At 50.0% G+C, this 25,108-nt stretch overlaps 1 protein-coding gene across 2 annotated transcripts in view; it reads left to right on the top strand.

Annotated features, from left to right (window-relative positions):
* The window catches only part of CAPN5 (calpain 5), a 59,731-nt gene that overhangs the window by 12,594 nt on the left and 22,029 nt on the right, over positions 1–25,108 (top strand). For both annotated transcript variants that reach the window (XM_075115179.1, XM_075115266.1), the window contains exons 2-3: positions 3,549–3,725; positions 21,513–21,644. In XM_075115179.1, coding sequence (XP_074971280.1) covers positions 3,564–3,725; positions 21,513–21,644 — 294 coding nt within the window. In that variant the 5' untranslated portion in view covers positions 3,549–3,563. The remainder of the gene's footprint in view (positions 1–3,548; positions 3,726–21,512; positions 21,645–25,108) is intronic.

The raw sequence follows: 25,108 nt of genomic DNA on the forward strand, positions 1-25,108 counted from the left end.
TTCAGCTCTGCTAAGAGGATTTTGGATATCCTTCCCTGCTCACACACAAACACCTGCACGGGCAAGTGTAGGGCTGTTAATTCAGACCAGGCATAGAAAACAGCCAGTTCTTGTGCTCCTGGAGTGTCCTAGCTTGGTGCAAGAAGGAAGAGAGTAATTAGGCAGCCCTTGAGGATTTTAATGTGGCAGTTCAGCCTGGTAAGCATGAAATGCTGCAAATTAGAGGGAGTAAAGAATTTTAACACTGCTCTAAGAACATTCTCCCATCCCTTTCTTTTAATTATTTTGTAAGGTTTGGGGTTTTTGTTTTCTTTTTCTTTTTTTTTTTTAAATGATCCTGACCAGTATCCCTTCTCGTTCTGCTTGGCATTTCCTTTGCAACTCAAATCCATCTCCGCCCTCTGATGTGAGAGCAGCCCCGCAGCGAGGACAGATGGCTGTCAAGGTGACAGTCACCGTGGGGTGGGATAGCAGGGCAAGGAGTTGGCCGTTTTTCCCCAGACAAATTTGGGTGGCAGAAAGGCTGGAGCTCCTTGGCCAAGAGGACCACGGGCCTGTTCTCATAGGGGTGGGTGTTGCCCAGGGTGTCTCGCGGAAATCAGCGTTGCAAGGGTTGCTGGAAAACGCAGCTCCAAGCTGTTGTTGCAGAGCTGCCCGGGGAGGAGCAGTAATTTTATGAATGAGCAGCCAAGTGCCAGCCCTCGGCCACGGGACAGGCTGCGGAGAGACATCCAGCATCTCCTGTGTCAGACCCGTAACTCCTGCCTTAACTCAAGCATGGCTTTTAGAAAGGCACAGAACCTCCCTCCCCTCCTTTCCAGGCTCTCTTCCTAAATCTCACTGGTTCTTTCTTCACAACCTCCCATGGAAATGTCCTTTCTCATCTGTCAGCCCAGTTCATGCACCAGTCCAAGCTATTCATCTTGCATCTCAGTTAACAGCAGCATCCTCCTCTCTCAGCCCGTTGTATTCATGCAGGAGGCAGCTGCCAACTGTCCCTTCGCAGCACTGCTGTGTGTCTGCAGCAGTGAGTGCTGTCACTGCGAAAGTCCTGCCTGATGGTGACTCGAAAGCAGCTCATTTACTGCCAACATGTCCCCACAGCCTCCCTGGGGATGTCTCCCCTGTCCTTCACCCCCTTCCTCTCTGGAGATCTGGAGGCTAGCTTGGTTTCTGGCCCTCTTAGCAGGGTGGCTGCATGTTTTGACTGCTGGGTGCGCTCCCTGACTGCTCAGTGGGGCTGTCTGCTTTTCTGAAGGAGTAAATCTGGTGTATTATTCAGGTTCTTATATTGGGCCATTTATTTTTAAGGCTTTTCTGAGGGCAGGTGATGCTCTTGGGCTGATTTGTAGCATCTGGGACATGGTCCTGATGCCAAGGAGAAAATCGTGTGAGCATTACTATATGCCTGGTATAACACAGTACCTCAAGGCATTGCTGAGCTGCCTTCTAAGGCTCCTGTGTGAATTAATACTTCAGCTGGCCCCACGCAGGCAGGGTCCTAGCAGGTCATACAGCACACCGAAGGCAGAGCTGCTCTCCCTGTCTTTGGCCTGCAAGCTAAGATGTTATAGAATCATAGAATGGGTTGGGTTGGAAGGGAGCTTTCAAGGTTATCTAGTCCAACCCCCCTGCAGTGAGCAGGGACTTTTTTGTAGTTATAAATTATAAAACCTCAATTTCGCAGTCCTGGAGGATCATCGCTGAATGCTCACTCTGTTATTCCTCCACACGGGCGACATGGGAGCAGAGAGACATCAGGGTTGGTGGCCATCCAGTGCCAACAGTGGGAGATGCATCTACCTGTTGCACCAGTCCATCCTAGGCAGTCCACCCAGAGTAGTGCTTCTCTTGCAGTTCAGATCACACTTAATTAAAGGCCTAACTGCTCCTTTGCACAGTTATTTGCAGTCACTGCATCTCAGGGCATGGGGCTGGGACGTGAGGTGATCTGGAGAAAGGTGGGTGGCTGGCACAGAGCACCCACCAAGCTTAGCAAGTGATCCTCAGCAGCAGAGACCTGTGGAGCAGCCAACAAGGGGGTTATTTTGGGTTCACTTAAGCTCTGAGTGATGATCACTTGTGCTGCTAATCAGGCTGATAAATGCCATTAATTAAAACCTATGCGTTGCTCTTCTGCTTTGCAGAAGTGAAATGTTTTCATCTCTCGCAGGCGAGAGGAGGCTGGCTGAGCGGGTGCTGCTCCTGGAGGATCGCTCGGATCAGCACTGATGTTGGTTTAGCTCTCAAACACCTACTTTCCTTCAGCTAAGCCTAGCGGTTCATTAACAAGGGGTATGATACTGCTCCTGAGTGTCTGTGGATGTTCACCACAGTAAGCGGAGAGTTTCTCTGTGTCTCACTGGACCAGCCTGTTGGCTGCATCTGCCCGCTGGATGGGGCACCCCCCATTTTACCATGGGTGGTGTTGGAGACTGCTGCTGGGATTATGGGGCACACAAACCCCCATTTCTTTAGGAAACCAGAGTAGATGTTTCCAGACTAGGGTCACTAATGGCCAATGGCTGACGGGGACATCCCGTTTGGGGGAGAGAAGGATTGTACCTGGCTGTTACAAATAAATACAGAAAAACTTTAGGGAAGGAGCTTTGGAAGAAAGTCTGTGATTTAGTAAAGGGGAATGATGTAGAGCACCCCCTTTCCTTGTGCCTGCTGTGGGACCAAGGGGACTCGACGCGCAGGGTGGAGGGATGAGGACCTGACAAAGTGGTCGGTACCCAGTGACCAAATGGCAGGGGTGATGGAGCGGTGATGGAGAGGTGCTGTGCTCTCTCTGGGGGGCATTTGGGCAACAGTTTCCTGCTGTCTTCTGGATTGCTAAATTCACATCTCTGCCCTGGAAGCTAGATGCTTGTCAAGAAAGAATAATTAATTCAGAAACACGTGGTGCTCTGCCAGGAGGCCTTTTTTTAATTAAAAACAGATCTGATAAAGTCTACTGAGAAACTGGCGTCTCTGAGGAAATAATGAAATGTATTGCTGTGATTTGAGACTGCATGGTGGGGGTGCTCTGGGTAGGGCTTAGCCCCCATAAAACCTGTGCCCGCCCAGATTGCAAGGGATGCATTTTCCTCCTTTGCCTCCAAGAGCTGTGTTTTTCCCAAATGAATTATGGATTTACTAAAAGGCAGGACACCGGTTATCATCCCCTAATGTTCCTGTTTTGGTGGTGTTTGGCCACCTCCGGGGAAGATGGGAGTCCTGTGCCCAGGGGGCTGCAAGGTATGCTTGAGCTTTGAGGAGTCATCCACCTCTCCTCGTTTGGATGCAGGATTTTCCTTGCCTGTTTAAATTGGTAATGGAGCACACTGATGCCTCCCGGAGTGAGGCAGAGATGCTTCATGGGACTATAAATGTGGGGCCTAACAATGTAGGAGAGCCAGATCCGGGGGAAGACAGAGACAGAGGCTGGGTGATTGTCTCCAGCCATGATGTCTTGGTCCTGCCACCCAGGTGCTGTGGAGGAGGATTGGGTGTCCCTGGCCAGACCCTTCCCTGTCTTACTCCCACTCTGCATGTCCTCACAGGGCCGGTGGGGAAGGATGTTTTCCTCGGTGAAGCCATACGAGAACCAGCGCTACGCCTCCCTGAAGAAAGAGTGTCACAGGCGGAAGCAGCTCTTTGAGGACCCGCTTTTCCCTGCCAATGACGACTCGCTCTTCTACAAGTCAAGGATCCAGGGCATCCAGTGGAAGAGGCCAAAAGTAAGTGCGCCCATCCCCTTGCACCTTGACACTGCTTTACACCATCTCTGCTCTCGGGCATCCCTGACAATGTACAGCACAGTGTTCACCAAGGGTGCCAAGCCCCAGCTGACATCTTCTCTCCCCCAGGTTTATTTGCCCAGGATCGGCTTTATGAGCCTCTGGGGTGCCAGGGAGACCTGCTGCACCCAGATCCAAGCTGTTCTTCCCCCAGTGAGGCCCAGGAGCAAAGGAGGCTTTTCTGTGACCCAGTTTGCCCATGCATAAAACAGAGAGATGGTTTGCAGCCAGGTTGGTGATGGATACTCTTGTTAAGCCTGGTTGGTCAAGCAGGCCAAAGGGTGATCGCTGAATACTCTTGGTGGTCCATGTGGAAAGGGAAAAAGAGATAAGCTTTGGGTAGGTGAGGTGGTTTTGGGGTCTCTGGGAGGTGGATGGTCTAACTCATCCTTCCTCCCCTGTGCAAAACCGGTGTCCTCTGCAAAAAGCATTCTATGTGTCCTCCACGCTGCTGTGTCTGACACGGAGGCAGGTTGTGGGAAGCTGGGGGTGATGTTGCCCGTCCCTCTTCTGCTGTCCTCAGTGCCTGCCCGAAAGGCACGTCAAGGGCCTGAGGGCCCTATGTCTTGGGGAAGCTGTACGCCCTAGTATGGCCATCTGCTTGGGGTTGACCGTGAGGCCAATTCTCTGACTGCTGTGAAGTACCAGGCGTCCCAGGGAGCAGAGATAATTGCAACAGGGGAGAGGCAATATCACAGCATCTAATGCACCAGGTCTCCTTCCTTACCCATGGGGAGGAGCAGGCCTTGCTGCCCAGCCCGTGCTGTTTTGGACACAGCTTGGTGGCATTTCAGCATGGCAGGGTCGCCTGAGCTGCTGTTGTCTTCCTCACCCCTCCCGCAGCCCAGAAAATCAGCTGGCCTTTCATGAGACAGTGCTGTGTCTGTCTGGGTGAGGCAGTCTCAGGGCGGATGGACAAAAAAGCTTTGTGTGTAGGGCAGGATGGAGCTGAACTGACTCTTTCTTGTGGCAGGAGGGGCTAAGCCCCCCCTAGCATCCCACAGGACCCGTTGTGGGAGGAGATCTGACTTCCCTCTGCCTTGCCTTGGGCTTTTCCATGCCAGCTCTGTCTGGATGTGGGGTTTATGCAAAGCTTTGCACGTGTTTTAGCTTATTCCCCTTGTCCAATGGAGTGGAAGGATCCTCTGTGCACAGCTGCCTTCAGAAGACAGGGCTCACCACAGTTTGGGCTCATCACGGGGGAGAACGTGAAAACCCCTTGCACGTCCCACATATAGGCAATACCCAAGACTTTCTAAACAACTTTCATTGGGACTAGAGGGTAAGGATGTATTTGACACCCCCTTGCTGTTTTGCATTCAGAGACACACATTAATTCAGCCCCACATCTATTGCCAGAGGGTTGGATGCAGTTGTGGAGGGTCAAAGTTTGCTTGTCTTCTGCTGAGCATCTACGTCTCAGAGCTTGCCGCACAGGACACGAGTGACTCTGGTTATTCAGCTTTATCATGCATAGACTTGTTGGTGCTTCTTTTCAGGAAGCAGGGAGACCTTTTCTGAACTGGTGACCCACCTATTCTCCATCTGCTTTTCTGGCTTTCAGCTCACTTGCAGCCCTTGGTGTTGAGGTATATAGCATCAGCGCTTGCTTAGGAAGACATGAGATCGGCCAGCAAGGCATCATCCTGTTGCTGCCTTGCTCCAGAGAGCATGAGGTCTTTCTAAGAAAGCTTTCTGGACTTCCTGGTCTTCATCTGCATGATGGCATGCTCAGCTAGGTCCAAGCCCGTCCCTGCTGAAGCATGGGGTGAATTCAAGCTCTTTCCAACCAGTCAGCTCTGCAGTTTGAAGAGAGGCTCCTTCTGGCGTGGGCTGGCAGTGGGTGCTGGAAGTGGGTCCCGCACACAAGCAAGGTCCTGTGTGCTTAACTGGAGGTGGTCCCTCTTTTGCTGCTTCTGCACCAGACGAAGGGAGCTTTGCCAGCAGTTTCATCACCAGAAGGAGTCCATGCTGAGCAATAGCAGCCTCCCTTATGCCACTGTCTGGTAGGATCATCTGATCAGACCTGCCTAGCTGCCCTGACCACAAAATCACCTCAAAAAAAGAAATTTGAGCTCACATGTGTCCTGGTTACTGCTGAAGTTTCCAGAGGCCTCTTTAGATAAAGGACTTCCCCAGGTTCTTTCCTTTCACTTGTCCATTTTGGCAAAAGCAACTGAATTTCATGGGAGGAACAACTGCTTTGTGCCAGCCAGCCAATGCAAAGTGACATTTTTAGTTGCTGGACCCAATTCTGCCTGAATTCATACCAGCTCTCTAAGGGAGAGACCCCAGCAAAAGGTCCCAACATCTGCAAGAAAACAAACACAGTGCAGTTGGCCGTTAGGGATCTTGATATACATCTCACCACTTCGCTGCCTTGCAAGGGAGCTGGGAGAGGGTGCAAGAACCGGCATGAATGCAGTTGTAAAATCCCACGTTTCTCTGAAACAATTGTACACCCGCTGTAGCGGGTCTTGCTGTGTGTCCAGCCTGATGGTCTGCTGCAGAATTAACCGTGCTCTTTCCTACATCTGCAAACTGCTTGGTCTGGTCAGAGTAGGAACAGGACACAGTAGCAATGCTCAGAGGTCGTGGAGGAAGAGCTGGAAGCCACTGTTGGAGGTTGTGTGGGAGAAACTGGGTAGAGTTTTCACACAGAACCATCATCAGCTTCTCCAGTTTAACGCAGTGTTCAGTAAGGTCCAAAATGTCCACGAAGTTCAGATCAACTGCCCTGCTTGTGTGGTAATTGCACGGCATGGTTATTAAGCCACGCTAAGTCCCTGCAACATCCTCTTTCTGTTACAACCAGCAAATCTTTCCTTAGGCAATCACATTTTATTTTTGTTTAGAAAAAGCAGAGTGATACTCCCAGCTTTTGGCAAGTGCAGTTTTGGGGAATTCCTGACCCTGAAATGGAGTCTGCCAGTCATGGGGACGCTGTCTGCAGGGAGGGGATGGTGTGTACACACCTCTGTTATCTCTCAGGGCCATGGTTTGTTTTGGACAGTTTCAGCTGTAACTGCATGATAAAATGCAAGAGCTCATCACGCCTCAAGCTTTGCTCTGAGAGCAGAGTGGGTGGAGAGTGGAAATAAAAGGCATCAACTATTAAAAACAACTGTTTGCTTTCTCAGAAAGGCTGTTACTTATCATCTATGCAGAGAAATGATACTTAGGAGCTAACTTTTTCAGGCAAAGCCCTTGCATGTGAAGAGTATTTGTAGCAAACTTGGTGGGGTAGTGGGAATGAGCTTTGGCAGAGACAGGATCTCCTTCTCATGTATTTACTAGTACAGATATAAACCCATCCCTCATGTGCACATCCCTTCTTTCCCAACCAGGACCTGGCCTCATCCTTTCTGTTCCTCTACAAGCTCCCAAGGCTTGAGGTTGCTTTGGCAGGGGGAAAAAAAAAAAGCAATCTCTGCAGTGCTCTCCCTCTTGCTTGAGGTTTTTCTGGGGGGAAAAGAGGAGGCTGAAGGGCTTTGCTGGAACAGGCTGTTTGGTTCAGGCTGTTTTACTTCAACTTCTTCCTGCATCTGGCATTGCAGCCTTTCCTGGAACGTGCTCAGCCTTATTCTTTCCAGCGGGGTGTCCTCCCTCCCTCCCTGCTTTCCCCTGGCCTCCAGCCCTGCTCTGGATGCCAGATCTTTGCAGAGGGAGCAGCTGTTTGAGCCCTCTAATCGGGCTTTGGCTTCAGTGGTTGTTTGCTAGACATCTTGGTGATGCAGCACGGTGAAGCCAGAAAGCTAGTTGCTCGAGTGTGTTGGAGGGAGGGAAACTGTAGCATCAGCCTAGGCTAGGAAGGGGTCTTGAAGAGCGTTGTTTTAGTTCATCCACTTAAAAATGAGACTGGCCGCTCATTGCTGGGCTGAAGTAGTTTTTGGAGCTGGCTAGGGCAGCATCAGCATCTCTTTCTGGCAGCAGTGCTTGGCTATTGCATTAGAAATTAAACCAAGCTTTTTGGACTAAGCCCAAATCCCAGCACCTTGCTTGAAACTCCTTTCCCTTGCGCTTTGCCTGCTACCATATGAAGGAGAAGGAGATCTGTGTGTTCAGGCAAGTAGTACCACCCGTAGAGAAAGTCTTCCTGATCCTCAGGCTCTGGGTTTTGCCGTCCCCGTTTGAGACAGGAATGCTGGCAGTAGTCTGTGCATTGGTGAGCTGGTCTGGGCTTTTGGGAGCTAGGTAAATGGGGAGGGGTGGTACTGAGAAGGGAAGGGAATGGATGAGATGCAGGCTGGGAGGCAGAAATTAGGGGCTATCTGGGGCACCTGCCTATGTCTGTTGATCCTCTGGGAAAAAAAACAGTGATGGCCCAGGGTGGAAGAGGCTCATCTACCCCGTGGGAAAGAGTTCCTCTCTTCTAATCCTTACTGCCCCAAACTCTCTTCTTGGGTACAAACCACTTCCAATGATGCCATGGGATTGATAGAGGTTAAATTAGGGTCGTTAGTACTCCTGGGCCTTAACAAGGGCTTGCTTTCTCTCTGCAGCAAGGAGGGCCATGTGGTTCAGTCCACCAGGCGATGACCTGCTGCTGAGACCGGTCACCAGCCGGGACAAATCTGGGCATCACTGTGCTCCTGCGGGAAGCAAGTGAAGCCTGGTAGGAGGCTTAGGCCATGCACAGATGTGATGTTGAACCACATGAACTGCATGCTCTGGTCCTTCAGCTCTTGCCAGGGAGCAAGGTTGAGCCTGGAGAAGGTTTTTTCCTCCCTGTCCCGGGAAGCAGACCAGGCTGCCGTGTGCTGAGTGTTTCCCTGCCCACAGCAGTGTGTCGCAGGACCTTGCAGAAGCACGTCATGGTCTTCCCTAAGATGCAGAGGGGTCGGGACAAGAGATCCTGAAGATTCTTGCAGGGGACCAGGTGGCAACTCAGCGCCGAGCTGCACCAAAGGTGGTGTAACGAGAAGCTGTGGCGAAGCACGAGGGTTTCCAAGCAGGCTGTTGTCACAGTGGCTGGGTGGCTCAAGGTGACGTGCAGTGATGGCTGAACCTGAGCTGCACCTCTGCACTGAGTTCAAGCCTGGCAGTTGCAACCAGAGAAACTCTTTTGGATAAAGTCTACACTGTCCCATCTTCAGGGGAAGAGTTTTGCCCTCAACCCTGTTTCTCAGTATTTTTATCTTTCTCCAGCATTTGCTTGCAAGCGCTGAGTTATCTCTGCAGGAATTGTCAAGGGAGGTCGTCACTGATTAAACAGCACAAAGGCAGATTCTTGCTAAATGGCAATATTATTTTATGTGGGTGCAGGCGCAATGTCATTTGGAGGGGAAGGTCTGAGAGTCAGAGTAGTTTTGGGGGAGGCAGAGAGGCCAGGCATTTTGGGAAGGGTTGTGGGAAGTGGCAGGTCCTAGGGCAGTAGGGCAATGGCATTTTCAGCCTTACAGTGGCACCAGGGAGAGATGCTCTTATTCACAGCCCTGGGTTGTTTTTTTTTTTTTAAGCCAGGCAAGAGGAATCTTGTTTTAGAAACTGAGAAAATACCATTTTTCAGTAGCCAGTTCCCTTTTGGCCTGACATATATCTAGCCTGACTCGTGTGTAGGCGTTTTGGCTATTATACCCATTGACTCCTGAATTTGATGCTATTGTGTTTGGAGGATGAGATGTTGCAGGATGGGAGAGCATCTATCAGATCCCCTCTTCCTTGTGTCATTAAGCACTTAGCTCCTTTTGCTTGCTGAGTGAGGGTTATACAATCAAACCCCATGGGCTTTTCCTGGAAGGGGAAAGGAGTCAATGAAATAATTCACTAAAAGCAGGACCGGCACTTGCCTGCCTGCAAGTTTCTGCATTAAAAGGTCTTTTACCCAGTGTGTAGCGCAGGCTGGGAAGCTGGCAAAGACACAAGGGTGAAGATAATGGGGAAGACAGAGGTTAAGTTCTTGCTGTTCTTTGCACTGAGAGCTCACCCGAAGCAGGTGCACGGAGGCAGTGAAAATGGTAACAGTCATTAGGAGCAATAACCTCCTGGTGCCCCACCTGGACCTTCTTCTGCCAGAAATACTAACCTCTGGCACCTGCGCTCCAGGGATGTCTTTGCTCAGCTTTTTGCAGTTTTTTGGCCTGTCTCAGGTTTGGTTCTGCCTGAAGGATGCTTATGGTTAGAGCATAGATGCCGTGGCTCCTCTGTGCTGCAGGATGGACTGAGGGATTGTCTCCTCTGAGCAGAGTCTGTCATCTGTCTGCAATCCATCACGGGAGTCGGAGTCCTTCCAGACCTTTACGTTTCTCAGCTTAGGAATTTATGAGCCACTTGCCTGTTAATTTATCTGCCGTTTTCAGTAAAGCCTGGAGCTGATTGCCAGTCTGGTCGCTCCTTGCCAGGAAAGGATTTGGTCACCATTTAATGCAATCTCTGAATTGACCTTGTTCATACGTTTTTAAGCCATTCACTGGTTCCTCCCCATCTTTTCCCCTCAAGGATGGACAAGAGAATTCTTGGTATTATTTATGCTTATTTTAAAAGGTCTCTCCTCTCATGAAATGTGATGCTGACCCTGGCTGCATTCCGGCAGATCTCACCAGATCCTCCCAAGGCCACGGCCCTATGGTGCCAGGCAAACACGCTCTCCTACTTTGTCCCAGTGAGGATAGGGGGTGATAAGCTGCCCGGTGTGAGTATGGCTCACTGCAGCCTTTGACAAGAAATTAGCCAGCCAGTCTGCTCTGTCCTCAGCATCAGAAGAACATGGCCTTAAATGCAAACTCAACAGCAAAATCAGTGTATTTAGATTCATTGCCTGCTTCTTAACGCAACTGCGCATCGGTGTTCAGCAATTATTGTATTGGTAATGGGGAAGAGCTTAATGGTAGCAGTCAGTGTTGCAGAAAGGGGCCCTGAGCTCTGTGGGAGGGAATGGTGCAAATCCACCTGGATTTGGCTCTGGGGTACCAGAGAGGCACATTCAGCCTATGGAGCAAGTACAGAGCTAGTTATGCCCTGGATCAGCTCAGGCTTTTAATCTTGGTGCAAGCTAGGAGGTGCTGCACGGCCTGTAAGCTCTAATTTTTGAGCCCTTAGAGAGGATGGGATTTTGGGGCAATTTGCCTGTGTTAAGGGCAGGCTTGGTCCTGCTGGAACAAGTGCCTTTTGCCAAATCTTTCGCAAAGTCCCCTTGCAAAGACTCGATAGGCACAGTGCTGCCGCTTGCAGAAGGAAACTAAAGCATGACGTGAGGTGCGGTAGAACCAAAGGCTGACTCCAGCTGCTGCCAGAAGTGGTTAAAGAAACAAATAAATAGGAGGAAGTGTTGGTGGGAGGATGACAGCCGGCGCCGCGCTGGCCCTGTGGTTGGAGCAGAAAAGGCGCCGTTTCCTTGGTCTGGTGGATTCGAAGCCAGTGGGATCCATTGTGGATGCGTCGGCTGATTTTTGCGTAACGAGAGGTCACAGCACTTCCTTGAATTAAGTCTCTGTTTAACTAAATTTCACCTGCTTCCTCTAAGCACCATCCAGTTTTATTTTGGCAAGAGAGGAAAATCCACAACAGCTCCAGATCACTTCATCTAACAACCAGTCCCCGCCTCAGGATTTGCATTTTTCTTTTTTTTTGTTGGGTGTGAATTGGCTTAGCTTCAGCATATGCCCCTTGGATCTTGTGTGCACACTCGCTTGCTTCTGTATTTCAGTTCCCTTTAAATATATGGTAACCCTGTAATGCGTATGAGGTTCAGGCAGAGGGATACCTACACCTGTAAAGAAGCAGGTACAAACCTTCTCTCCATCATCTTTCCTTCTTGCCTCTGGACTGCTGTCCAGTCCAGGAGCATCAATGGGTTGACTGGGAATGAAGAAATGCAGTTAGCATCTGTCTTTGTAAACACCTCAGGGCAAGGGCTTGTCCTTTCCTTGCTGCCAAACTACTGATGCCGTCTGAATTATTTTTAAGGAGTGTTAAAATCTCCAAGTCATCCCTTTTTAAAATAAAACCCCATCACAATTTGACAGCAAGTGGAATGGCACAGTTTCTCCTCTGAAATATGCAGTTTAACACAAAGACTGTGCAGGTACTTCCCCAAAGCCCTGCAAAGATTAAAAACCTGTTTATGAAGCAGACTGAGGTGTGTAGTGCAGGGAAGCGTGGCGGGGGGGATTTTTGCCCTAAGTGGAGGCACTTAGCCCAGTGCAATAATTTAGACCTGTGTGTGCTGAAACACTGTGCAAAGGAGGGGTGAATTCCTTGGGAATCTACTGCCCTGCTTGACCACCCTACCCGTGCCCGTGGCCATCTGTCCCCACCCAGCACGCTGTCTCGCTGCCACAGGTTGTTGCAACCCTATGGACAAACCAGTCTTGAACTGGGGCCCTCATGGGAGTGGAGGAGACTGAAAACCATCCTTGAGAAAGGACAAAGGCTTTAGGTGTTGGCAGTGCACTGGAGCAGAGCACAGGCTCCCAGTAGTTGAGCTCACCAGGACCAAACCTGCTCAGGGGAGTGTCAACCTGTGTGATCTGTTGACCCCTTCACATCCTCATTTGGATGCTCATCTCTGTGAAAACCCACCAGTAGGTCCCTTTTAGACTATCCTTTGGCACGGAAAGCACAGCCAAAAGCAGCACCCCAGGGTGATGGTCTTGTGGAAGTTTGCTAGATGCTCTGGCTTCACCCCCTTTTTGGCCCCGGCTTCCCAGGTGCCCTAAATGAGCTCAGTGCTTCAGCCACTGTTCCCAGTCCCTGTGGGGCAGGGGCAAGCTGGCATTACTTCCCCACCCCTTGAGGCTGGTGGTGTCTCACTCAGATCTCACAAGAAGAAATCAGGTCTGCAAGGGCGAGCTGAAACATCTGTCCCCTTCGGGTGATAGCTGGGGCGGCAGGAGCTGTTTCGACCAACAAGGCAAGAGATTGTAGCCTGGGAGGGGTGACCCGTGTGTTCTCACCGAGATGAAACGAAGCATCCTACATCTTTGATATTTCTGGATCTTTGGGAAGAAACCACCACTCATTGATGCATTCCTCCCAGTTCCCCTCCAGGATGGAAAAACCATCTTAATGGAGAGTGGTCGTGGATGCTTAAAGCTTGACTGAGGTCTGATACAAATACCTCTAATAGAGTTATGTAAGAATTAATGATGGAAGATGTAAACAGGGTGATTAATAACTGCAGAAACTAGCTAAAAATCTAACCATAAAGGTGCTTAGCTTGTATACAGCCTCTGTAAACCATGCGGTGAGTTTGTGCTACATATTGCTGGGAGAGCTTGTGCATGTTCCTGTCGTGGAGCTGCTGCTCCTGTACCTGCATTGTTGTGTCTCTCAGCAAACTGAGCATGAGTTGGACGCTTCAAAGTCTTGCCAGGAAATGCTGTGTATTGCTGGTGTTACTGGGAAAGTCGAGCAGGTCAGGAGGAAATCACCGTAGGGAAAAGTGATGTTACCAAGGAGATAGGAAGCTTGCTTGAGTTAAACATCTCTGTGAACTCCTGCAGTTTCATAACTCGAGCCCATGACCTCATGGGAAGATCCCTGCTGGTTGTTAAATACAGGCTTCTTCCTTTCTGGTCAACCACCTCCTCGGAGGTGCCAGCCAGCACCAGCTAATGCTGCGTGCTTACGGCCAACCCTGCTGCCAAGTTCCTCTCCACTTCCTTCTTTCAACAGTGCCAGGAGCTCAGCCTTTTCCTGGTGGTTGAATATTGAATCATTTTCTCTAAATAGTGACCCTTTTTGTCCCTTTTCCCAGCTAACAGAAGCTCATGAGCCCGCATTTCTAGAGGGTGTTTTTCTCATAAAGCGGGTTTCTGTTTGTAAAGCTACACCCAGGGTATGAATAACCAGAATAGGTGTGGGCTGGAAGTCATTACTCTAAATGCCTTAAACTCGTGATAACCTCTTCATTGTCATTGGATAGTCAGGGATTAATTTGGACCGTGGTGGGGTCATGTCCTGGCCTTGGATCAAGGTGCTGCTGTGCTATAAATGTGACACAATCACAAACCAAAGGGTAGTTCCTCGCACTGGAACAGTATGGCTCGGAGAGGTGTGGGAGGTATCCCCATGAAAAGTAGTTAGGAAGTTTTGATCCGAGATATGCACAGTGGAGAGGGGAGGTAATTTTTCTCTGCAGCTTCAGGTTCTTTCTTTTCCCATCAATAACTTTGCTTTTATGATGATTGAAAAGAAAAACCAAACAAACCAACAACAACAACAACAACAACAACAACAACAAAAACCCTGAATGAATTAGATTCCTAAATCCTGTTTTAAAAGATTGGCTTTTGGTGACACATGGGAACTGGGATTCAGGCACAGCAGTGTTCAGCAGGCGCAAGTGCCAAATCTGAATTATGTCGCTTGGAGGCAGAAACAGTGCAGCTGAGCTCATGGTCACATTAGCTTGCTCCAGGATTTCACAATAGCTCTGTGATGATGGGTGGTTTTGGACCATTCCTCCTGAAATACTGTGGTTTCTCACAGCGGGGTTTACTTGCACAGGTTCCTCCCTTCCCACTAACACATCCCCACCACCATGTTCTCCAGGGTGGGGACTGATGGCTCAAAACTGGTGCAAGCTGTGGAATATCCTCATGGCTCAAGCCTGTAGTTCATGGTCCCTCACTTGTACCAATGTGACTGTGAACCTCCCCAAGAACCAAACTGGGGCCTGATGCAGAGAATTTCAAGCCAAAGCAGTTCTTCTGGGTGAGGTTAGACCCCACGACTAGAAGTGCTGGCTGTGGTGAGAGGATGGGCTTTGGAGGGTGGGTGTATTTTAAACCCATGATGCTTCCAAACCAGGGCTGTTCCACACCCTGCAAATCCCTAGCACCATCCCAAAGGAGCTTGGTCAAGGGAGATCCATAGGAGAGCTCAACACTGGGATATGATGGAGGATGGGGGGACTTGGGAGAAGGTGGCCAGCAGCACTGTGATGAATCTGTCATAGCGTGTTAAAGTTAAAGCAGCCACGGGAGTTTATAGTTGTTTTTCCTCCTCCACCTCTCTGGTGTAGCTCCCTGGAGCCCATGCCTACATGTACTATGATTTAAGGGAAGGAGATCCTGGGGGAGCCATCCCTGAGAGATGCTGCTTCTGCTCAGTGTCCTCCCCTTCACTTCTCAAGACTAGTTGTGTGCACTTGTAAGGGTCAAGCTGGCTGAGGCAATGCAGCATGAAAAGGAGCCAGGTGACATCAGATCCATAAAGGAACGATGGCTTGTGCAGTGACCGGACTGTGCTGGGACTTGAAACCAAGAGGGACCTCTTCTGCCTCTGGATGGGGTAACCTGGGGCACACCATCTCACCGCTCTGAGCATTTCCCTCCCCCACACCCCCCCCAGTTTATCAGCGAGGAGTGTGAAGACTTTCTTGCTTTGGCACCGAGATCTGCAGATCTCAGGGCTGTCAGGATCCAGGGAGTATTTTTTCTTAGTAGCTTTGCAACCAAATGTATTAAAACAACTCACTGTGGGAGAGGCGATCTGGGGAGGGCTGCGACTGAATGCATGGAGATGCTAAAAGCCAGGCTGTGGTGGCCTCTGCGTCAGTCTTGGCTGGGTAGAGACTGAAGAAGTCCTGGGCTGAGTAATGGTGAAGCTTTCCAAGACTGCATCCCTGGAGAGCGTGGGTGGGAGGAATGGGAACGGTGAGCCCAAGGTCTCTGCACTTGTTCCAGTCTCCTTCCCATCCTTCTCACTCCCTGTCTGCTCCTGGGGAGGTGCAGTGCTCTCCAAGTCTCGCTGCTTTAAGAGAGACCTCTTTGGTGCCTTTGTACTTTGGATACCTGGAAGATAAAACCGCAGAGGGACCTGTCAAGGCTTCTAAGCCTGCAAATTGACCTTTAGGTCTTGTTTGCCACCATCCCTACTCTTTCTGGTGCCAAAACAAACGGCACAACGTGGTGCTGAGGTACGCAAGCAGAGTCATGGGGTTGGTGGAGAGGGTATTTTTTTGATGCCTCCCTTAACAAGCGAGTCCTGCTTGCTGTGGGTGGAGTCTCCAATGTCCTTTATGGCATGGGAGCTGATAACAGATATAAATGTGTATACATTGAGATACTCTGGGTTGATTAGCATTAGGGATGCCTGACTGACCACAAACAGTTTTTTATGGTGTCGATATTTACCAACCAAACCTACCCTTCAGTGTGTGTGAGGCCGAGCCACTGAGGATATAATTTTAGGGCCTGTAGCGGACAAGGGGTAATGCTTTTAATTTAAAAGAGGGGAGATTCAGACTAGATATAAGGAATAAATTTTTCACAATAAGGGTGATGAAACACTGGCCCAGGTTGCCCAGAGAAGCTGTGGATGCCCCATCCCTGGAAGTGTTCAAGGCCAGGTTGGACGGGGCTCTGAGCAACCTGGTCTAGTGGAAGGTGTCCCTGCTCATGGCAGGGGGGTTGGACTAGATGGCCTCTAACGGACCCTTCCAACCCAAACCATTCTATGATTCTATGATTACACGGACCCCTGGTTTTCTAAATTCACCTGTTTCCCTTCCCTTCCCTATGTCACCCTGGTGCAAATTTTTATTTGCCCTTTTTGCAAAATCGCAGCCCAAGGCAGGCACCTGCAACAAGGCAGCGCAGGGACCGGCGTGTCGGCTGTGTCGCTGCTGCTCGCTGTGCTTGGACAACTCGTGCTCTCTTGGCTGTGTGAGTGACATTTAAGACGCAGGATCCTTTTGGTTCCCTATTGCCCAGGAGGGGGGAAGCGCAGCCACGCTAATAGATTAACTTGCTGATTTTGCAAGTCTGTGAAAGCATTGTTCCTGAACCAGCCAGGCTCTGCAATGCAATTAGACTAGTCTGCTCCTTGCAAAATCTTGTTAGCAAAAAGTGGTCCTGGCACGCAGCAGATGTTGTATCTCACAGGGTTGTTTTCTCCCTTTAGCTTTTTCGCTCCCCACAGCTGGCTTGACACAATCCAGATCCCCAGTGAATCTAAAGCTCAGAAACTGGGAAACATTTAGACAGTCACCAGTTATAAAGCCAATTAGAAAGTGATTTGCTCATTACTACCCTGTGTGGAATTGGCCTAGCTGGAGAAGATGAGGGTGATATTTTCTGGTTTAAATCCATTTGGAAGGAAATTGTGTCTGTTGGGGGAAAGAGCACCAAAGGGGACAGCAGAGGAAAAGCCCACATGCTTTTTGGTGGGAAGCAAAATTACAACACCAAGTGAAAGATAATTGCTCTGATTGGGTCTTTTTACCTTAATGGACTTTAATAACCCAAAGCCGGAGGGAGCAAACTGGCCCATTTGGGGCTCCCATAAACCAGACCTGGTACTTTGGCAATCAGCCTCTCATCAACACAGGCTTCAAAGTCCTCTCCCAGCCCTGGCTCTGATTTCCACCTCTGTCCCACATCCCTTGCAGGAGGAAGGATATGGGAAGGAGTATATGAATCGCCAGAATTTTGAATAAATACTTTGGTCGTCCCTGTGTTATCAGGCTGTATCTTTCCATAGGACCATTTGCACAGGCTTTCTTTAAGTATGTGTGGAGCTCAGTGGCCATTTCAACAGGCGCTTTGAGGGAGGACAAATCAACTCTGATGGTGTTTAAGATCCTTGTGGTCCTCCGAGACAAGTTCTCCTTGTGGGTAACGAGCCATGGATGGCTCTCTTGGCCAAGGTGGAGTTAACAGCAACACACAGAAGCCATAGCTTCCCTGCAGCCGTAGCCTTTGGCTGTCCCCCCCCTATTCCTAGCTGTTGACCATCTGTGTCCAGCCTAGGAGGAGCCACAACCCGGGAGCTGGCTCTGGTAAAATGTAGGACAGGATGGATTCATTGTTTGCTGAAGCCTTGGGTGCCACGGGGTGGTTCGAGCTGGCTCTGTGGTGGCTGATGGCTGAACTCAAAAGGCCCTCAGGGTGTGTGTGGGTGTGCATGTTTGTGTGCTGACCTCTTCTTTCAGGGTCATGGTGCTGGGAGGGTGACATGGTGTTTGCTTTTTGGAGAAGCGCCCACCTGGGTAAATGTTATTGCTCACCTGGTTTCTCTCTGCTGCACAGTAGGGAGGGGAGGAAACCAACGTGATGACCTTCTGTGATCAGAGCATCTCTGCTTATCTCTTCCTCTTGCACCCACAAACCCCAGGCCCTGTAATTCAGTCTGGCTGCAGAATAAGCTCTTTATCATTTTCGGCTCTGTCTCCAGGAAAAGGAAAACCTAAGTTCAATGCTTTGCTCTTTTTGACCTAGTTCCCATGGGTGTCTAGTTCATCACCCACCTCTGCATATGGGCATGGTGGTTCATGGCTCTGAGTGTGCTTTGTACCCTGAAGGTGCTCGATCACACCCTGGGGTCCCACTGTGCTCCGTGGAATGCTGGAGGAATTGCAGCCTTGATGAAGCAGCGCCTTGGTCCCGTGCTCCCACCTCAGTACAGGCAGAGCACCCAGGGAGTGTCATCCCTGTGGATTGAAGGCTGTGCAGTCTAGACCAGGGCCAAAATGTGTGAGTGAGAGCCTTGCAGCTTCAGTGGGAACTGAAAAATCCAAGTAATTTAATCTTGGGAAGCTCCAGACTAAGGGATTTGGGAAACCTCTCAGGAGGTTTTGCTGGAGAGACTGAACCACAGATGAGTCTTGCCCTGCTGGGATGAGCTCTGCAGCATTAGAGCAAGGAGGCAATGCTGCCTTCCCCTGTGCGAGTGCAGCAAAGGGCCATGAACATCATTAAGGGACTGGAGCATCTGATAAGGGGAGAGGCTGAGAGAGTCGGGACTCTTCAGTCTGGAGAAGAGAAGGCTCAGAGGGAATCTTAACTATGTGCATAAATACCTGATGGAAGGGAATGAAGAAGACAGAGCCTGACTTCTCAGTGGTGCCCAATGACAGGACAGGAGACAGCACAAATTGAAAAACAGGAAATTCCATTTAAGCATGAGAAAAGACTTTTTTACTGTGAGGGTGGTCCAAACACTGGCACAGGTTGCCCAGGGAGGTTGTGGAGTCTCCATCCCTGGAGACATTCACAACCTGACTGAACATGGTCCTGGGCAACCTGCTCTAGCTGAGCCTGCTTGGAGTAGGTGGGATGGACTGAGTGATCTCCAGAAGTCCCTTCTAACCATATTGCTTTGGTGATTCTGTGCTTAGGGTCACTGGGAGTCCACCGGGACCGAGCTCAGTCCTAGGGCTCGAGGGTGCTCCGTGGTCCTTCTGCAGGGAACCATGGCAGCCCCTCCCTCCCCTTCAGGGTGGACTCCTGGGAAGACCCACTGAGCATTTTGGGATTTGCACAAGTTTTGTGCAGAGGTCATGTGGTGTTTCCTTCCAGCCAGGCCTGTATATTGTGCACGATCACTCCTTCTCCAAGGCCTGATGCATCTTTAGGCACCAGGCATACAAAATCCTGGGTCAAGGGAGAGGCTGTCACCACCTGCCACAGCAGAGGATTGTGGCACTTAGCAACCTTCGTGCTCCTAGGAAACTTCCAATATAGCTGCAAACTTCCATGGGGTTTTGCACATCATGAGGGAAGGTTGTTAAAAAGTCCATGGGCTGATAAGTTATACAGCAAGTGTGTGCTTTCAGCCACAACTACGTTGGACCAAAAGCACCTTGAAAATGCCACATCCAAGTGTGCACCAGAATGGGAAACGCCTACTGCAGCATCTGAAGAGCTGCCTGAACGAATCCTTCAAGAATCATATGCCCTTAGGGACCCATCTGCATTAGTGGGAAGGGAAGCTGAGTCAAATGAGAATTGTGTTTTGCAGAGGGAGCCTGCCCTGACATGAGCATTTCCAGCCATGGCACCTTCATTGCTGCCATGGGTCCAAGAGATTGGGGTCTCATGAGCTACACCCCTCGTCTGTGCCAGGGCAGGCTGCTCTTTTGATGAGTATATAGGGCTTCCCTCTATTAAAATGAGCAATCATGGGGTTTTAATTTGCAAACTCTTTCCTGGTGATGGGGAAATCACAGCTAACCGGCAGCCCTGCTCTTAGGAAAGGTCCCTGAGCATCTGACATCCTCTACCCTATGCTAATTTCTTCCAGGCAGGAAATGTTTTTTCATGCTTTCATGTTCTCCCCTGTCTATGTAATACCAAGTGACTTCTTTTTTTTGGACACTGCAGGTTCACCCATGGGTAGAAAGGGCAGCTGTGGTCCTCAAATGGGGCAAAAACAGTGCCTCTGCCCCTCCAGAGCAGGATCACTAAGAGCTGATCTTGCAGACGTCCCCATCATCAACAGACAGGCAGATGCATCCCCTGCTGATGGCTGCTTCCTCGGTGGTATGAAAGAGGAGTTAAACCCCACCGCTCCTCTCGCATCCCTGTGCGCACTGTGTGATGCTGAGAAGTGCAGATGGCTCTTGCCGTTGGTGGCTGTCAGCCTGCCTCCCTCTAGCGCTTATCCCAACCTCCTGCAACGCCTGCGGCTGGGAGGGGGTTAGTCCTCTCCCTTGGGTTTGATCCCCGCCCAGTTTATGTCTGGATGGAGCTCAGGTTGTTTTTCAGGTGTACGGTGCTGGTGAGTTAGGTGGGAATAGCAGGAGGTGCTTACGAAGCAGCGATTCCTTTTCCTCCCCGTGATGGGCAGAGGCAATGCAAGTTCTCATGTGCAAAGTTTGGAGGGAATACGTTATTCTGGGTGCAGCCAGCCTGAAAAACTGGGGGGTGTGGGGGAAGAAGGAAAATCTGTTTTTTCTTTTCCATCTTCAAATTAAACGTAATAACAAAGGGGAAAAGATCCTTTCAGCTGTCTGTCCCATCTGCCCCCAGCCTCCAGCTGGACATGACCTTCCAAACTGGATTGATGAGGAGAAAAGATTAAAAAAAAAAAAGAAAGAAAAAAAGAGCAGTGTTTCACACGAAGCTTGCTCAACACCCTCTGTTATTTAAGTGCTTTCTTGGCCAGGCTGTAAGTGGGAGTGGGAAGACGGGAGGACTGCCTGGCAGGAGCCAGGCAGAGGAAAGGCGATGTGGTTGGTGCCTGAGTGGTTGGAGGGATGAGCTCACCTCCTAGCTGCGTCCTACCCAAGTTTTTCCGTTCATGGTGCCTGTGCACAATCCACCATGGTGGTCTTGTTGTTAGAATGAACATTTAATCCTCCTAGCCCAGCTGCAAAGCTTTTAGCTCACCGAATTTTCTCCATCTGCTGTGGTAAGGTCTGGAAGGACAGGCTTTCTGGTGAGGGCACTTGGCTTCTTGCAGCCATGGCTGAGCCCTCAATCTGTGTTGAGCTTTCCTGGATGAACTGTCTGATTTAGGCACTGTGATTCCTCATCTAAATGCCTGGCTTTGCCCTGCTCCTGGAGGGTTGTATTTTTGGATGGATCCACAAGTTCCAGTATGGGAAGTGGTGGGTTTGGGTGATGCTTTCATGCTCTCCAGAGCAAAATAAGAGAGGGAGAAGCTTGTAAAGCAGTCACGGAGTAGAGAGAGCTGAAGGGCTTGTAAGAAATAACAAAGAGTGGACTTAGAAGAGGGGGTGGGTCCCTAGGGCTGTACTGGTGTGAAAACATACCATTATCAGCAGGGATAATGATAGCGAAGCTGTGCTGATGCTGGAACAGAATAGGGAGTAGGTCTGGCATCACTTTGGCAGTGATGCTGCCTGTATCTTGGTGAGAGCAGAAGGCAGGACAGGGTCCTCCTGTTGCCGGTGTGATAAGCAAGGCCAGCAAAAAGCTGCAGGTGGGATTTAAATGGAGTCTGTGGAAGAGAGATTTTCCATTGCCAGGAAGCCTCGCTTCTGATTTCCCTGTCTCCTCGCTTACCCAGTGTGTCTGTTTTTCTCGTGTCCCACAGGAAATCTGCGATGATCCACATCTCTTTGTGGATGGGATCAGCTCCCATGACTTACACCAGGGGCAGGTCGGGAACTGCTGGTTCGTGGCTGCCTGCTCCTCCCTGGCATCCCGGGAGTCTCTGTGGCAGAAGGTAAGCCCTTCCCCATGCCATGGGAAAGCCTGTCTTCAACACCTTGGCTTCATGTTGTGTTTGTCCAGTGCAAAAACTGGTTCTTCATGAATGCCTCAGGTCCTGAAAAACCATTCATGTGCAAAAACATGCCTTAAAGGACTATCTTTCAAGGGGAATTAGTCATCATGCCTGCAGTCACATCACACTCAAACCAAACCCTTGGCCAGTTTCTCCTTGGGCAACAGAATCAAGTCCCATCCTGTCTTCCAGATCCCAAATCTGACCCTCCCCACTCCAAAATAACTTAAAAAATAACAAGAACAAAATTCAGGATGCTTAGCTGCAGTGTTTGGCCCCATTTCCCCAGTTCCCATGGTGTTACGTTTCTTTGGCTGCCAGTGGGTGCCTACCTTGGCAATGAGAAACCTTGTGCTGGGGCAGGTAGGGTGATTTGAGGATCTCCCAAGCTGCTGCTTCCCCAAAGCATCCATCCCTGGCATGTTCCATGGCTGCATTGCACCATGTAACAGTGCTCCTTTGAGTGCGGGGTCCAAAGGGACTGTCGTGGGCCAGAAAGACACCAACGACCTGTACCACAGCAAGGGGCTGCAGGCCCGGGGGGCAACCACCGAGGTACAGTGGGGAAGGAGGTGCTCAGTGCCACATCCTTGGACAGACTGTGCCCGTCTCCGCTATGTCCTCAGCTATAGAAGAAGTCATTCCTGTGGAAGCCGAAGCAGGGGGGCTTCAGACCCTGGTACAGGCATGCCTCATCGCAGGACAAGAGACCAGCAAGTTGCAAGCAGCTTTTCCTAGATTTTACTGCAAAAGGCAGCCACCAAAGTCCTATAGTGGGTGCAAACAGCATCACCTGCTTCACCCACAGCCTTCTACTGCAACAGACCCAAAAGGGGTCCCTCCACCCTATGCCTTTGTATCTGCTCTATGCCTTTCCAACCTCTGCTGCATCTGTTTTTTGTGACCGTGAACACTAAGCTTAGGAATTTGTGTTTGTTGCAGCATCCCCATTTTTGGTTAACATCTAGGTTGTTCTTTATATGGGAACAGGGTAGCTGTTGGCTTCTGGATAAGCAGTAAGTTTTCCTCCCATCGTGGCTGCGGTGAGTGTTGTGGCTCTCGTTACAGGTGTGGTGCAAGGGGTTGTTTAGCTTGTTCCTCTGCATCGACGTCTCCCAAGGGCAAGCGGGCATGTTGTTGTCCCTCCTCACAATTCACTTCCAGCCCTGCCCTGGGAAATGCCAACGGAATAGAAGCCGCGTCCCTTTGGACACCTCATTATTTCAGTTTGCCAATGGCATTGCTTTTCCTCCCTTGGCAATTTGGCTGTGGGTGTTTGTGAATTCTCATGCCCTTGACTCTCAGAGGCTCTTCTTTACCTGCTTCCTCTTTCTCTCAGAAAGGTTTGGTTTGTGGCAAAAGCAAAAGCTGCAGCCCTCTCCCTAGGCCTTCCCTCCAGTTGTTTGCTGTGGTGTTTGCTACAAGGCTCTGGTCAGACATGCTTCAGCACACCCCTGCTTCTGGAGACCTCTGAATTAGATAGGACCTTTGCTCACCCTTTGCAAGGTGCTTTGAGGGCTTATGATGAATTGCAAGGACTAGGCATGGCTATAAACTGGAATAGCAACTTTTAAAGCAAAATGGGAGCCATCAAGTGCACAGATTTACTCCTTGGTCCAAAGAGACACCAGCTCTGCTACATGTGCTGGGATTAAAGCATGGTCCTTGCTGAAGATCTCAGACCCCTTTGTTGGCCCAGAAATAATGGACCTCTTGGTGCTTGGCACGGTTGTACGTGCACTTGTTATAACATTGCTGGAAGTACCCATTGCTCCTTGGCCTTCAGGCATCTCCACACACAGGACCCAATGCCTGCGGGGCAAAACTCTACTCCTGACTGGTCAATATGCTGATGTAAGCAACAAATGAGAGACAGCAAAAGAGTAGGTTTATTAAACCAAGTTTAAAACCTTGTTTTAGTGTCATTAGACACCAAAACATCTCTGATTCAGGGTCCAGGAGGAGCTGAAATAGGCTGATGCAGGTTTTAGTATCACTGAAATATCAGTACAGGGATCTTGGCTGAGGTCTCCCATTGTTGCTAGAAAATGTAATCCTGATTTACACCAGGATGTGACCAAGGCTCTTTGTGTCCCTTGCTCCACTTCACACAGTGAAACTGTCTCTCCGTGAGGAGGGGGAATACCTTCAAGGGAATAGGACAGACCAGCCACATACCTGTATATCCCAAGAGATGATTTTATTCATGTGCTTTCTCTCACCTGGCTCCGAGGCTCCCTCCATGACCCTCCTTCCCATTAAGCCTGTCGTGTTTGAGTCACTGAGTGGGAATGGGGGCTGCAAGTTAATTCAGAGCTGTCCTCTATTTTCCCGACTCTTGGCTGGGCCTACATGGCCATGGTGTGTCCTGGCTCTATAACACCCTTTCTGTGACCCTCCAGAGGTGTCTAGCTCTTATGAAAGGAAATTAAGGCCTTGAAATGGTGGGGTTTAAATAATTTCCTGCAGCTTTTTGACCTAAAGGGTTGTCTGGATCTACAACCTGTGCTCCCACAAGTTGTGTTGGTATTGCTCAACAAACGGGGGACAGGAGCCAGACTCTGAAGCCAAGTGGTTCAGACAGCTCTACATCTCCACCACCTAGCCTTACCTCCTTCCCCTCAGTTGCTTCCAGAGCACAGGGCAGTCTTGGATGGGATGCCACAGGAAGATAGCTCTGAGGGCACCCACCTCCCAAAATCCATTTTGCACAGGTCTTCTGAAACATGAGATTAGTTGTTGCTCTCTGAGGAGGACCCAAAGGCTGGTCTTGTGCCTCAGCCAAGGCAGGGGAGGAACATCACATGATCCCTGGGGGCTGGACCCCACTACAGTCTGTTCATCATCAGGTGCAAGGTCACGGCTCCTTCTACTGCCACCACATATGGGGTAAAAGAAACGAGGCTGTTGCAGCAAGGTCCGTCTGACATTGTTGCGCGTAGCTCAGCTCAAAAAGGTCTCCAGGGTTACCTGAAGGTGTTTTTAACTTTTAAAACCTGAAGTTGGATCAACAGTTGTTGTTAAAGGTATTTTAAACCTAGGAAACAAGTGAGGCAAGAGCTCAGAGGACAGCCAGAGGGGTCAGGTTTCCTCAGACTGCTCTTTTTTCCCTTCAAATGGGCCTGTGGAGCTCTTAGCTTTCTTGACTCTGTCCTCAGGGTCTTTAGGACTAACAGCAGACTGGCGACTGCAGAACAATTCCCAGGGAAATGTCCCACCTTGGACCCCTGGTGTCTGTGGTTAGTCTGGCCAAGGCCAGCTTCTGATGGCTATTTTTGGGACTTCTGCTGGAAGTCAAAGTAATAGCTTTTGGGGATCATTCTGGGTGGCTGTGAGTCAAGTGTGTCACAATCCAAGTGATGGCACAGCCTTTTGTAAAAATATTTTGGAAAAACTGTTTCCTA

This window comes from Phalacrocorax aristotelis, chromosome 1 (genome assembly GCF_949628215.1).
Source record: "Phalacrocorax aristotelis chromosome 1, bGulAri2.1, whole genome shotgun sequence".
Classification (NCBI taxonomy): Eukaryota; Metazoa; Chordata; class Aves; order Suliformes; family Phalacrocoracidae; genus Phalacrocorax; species Phalacrocorax aristotelis.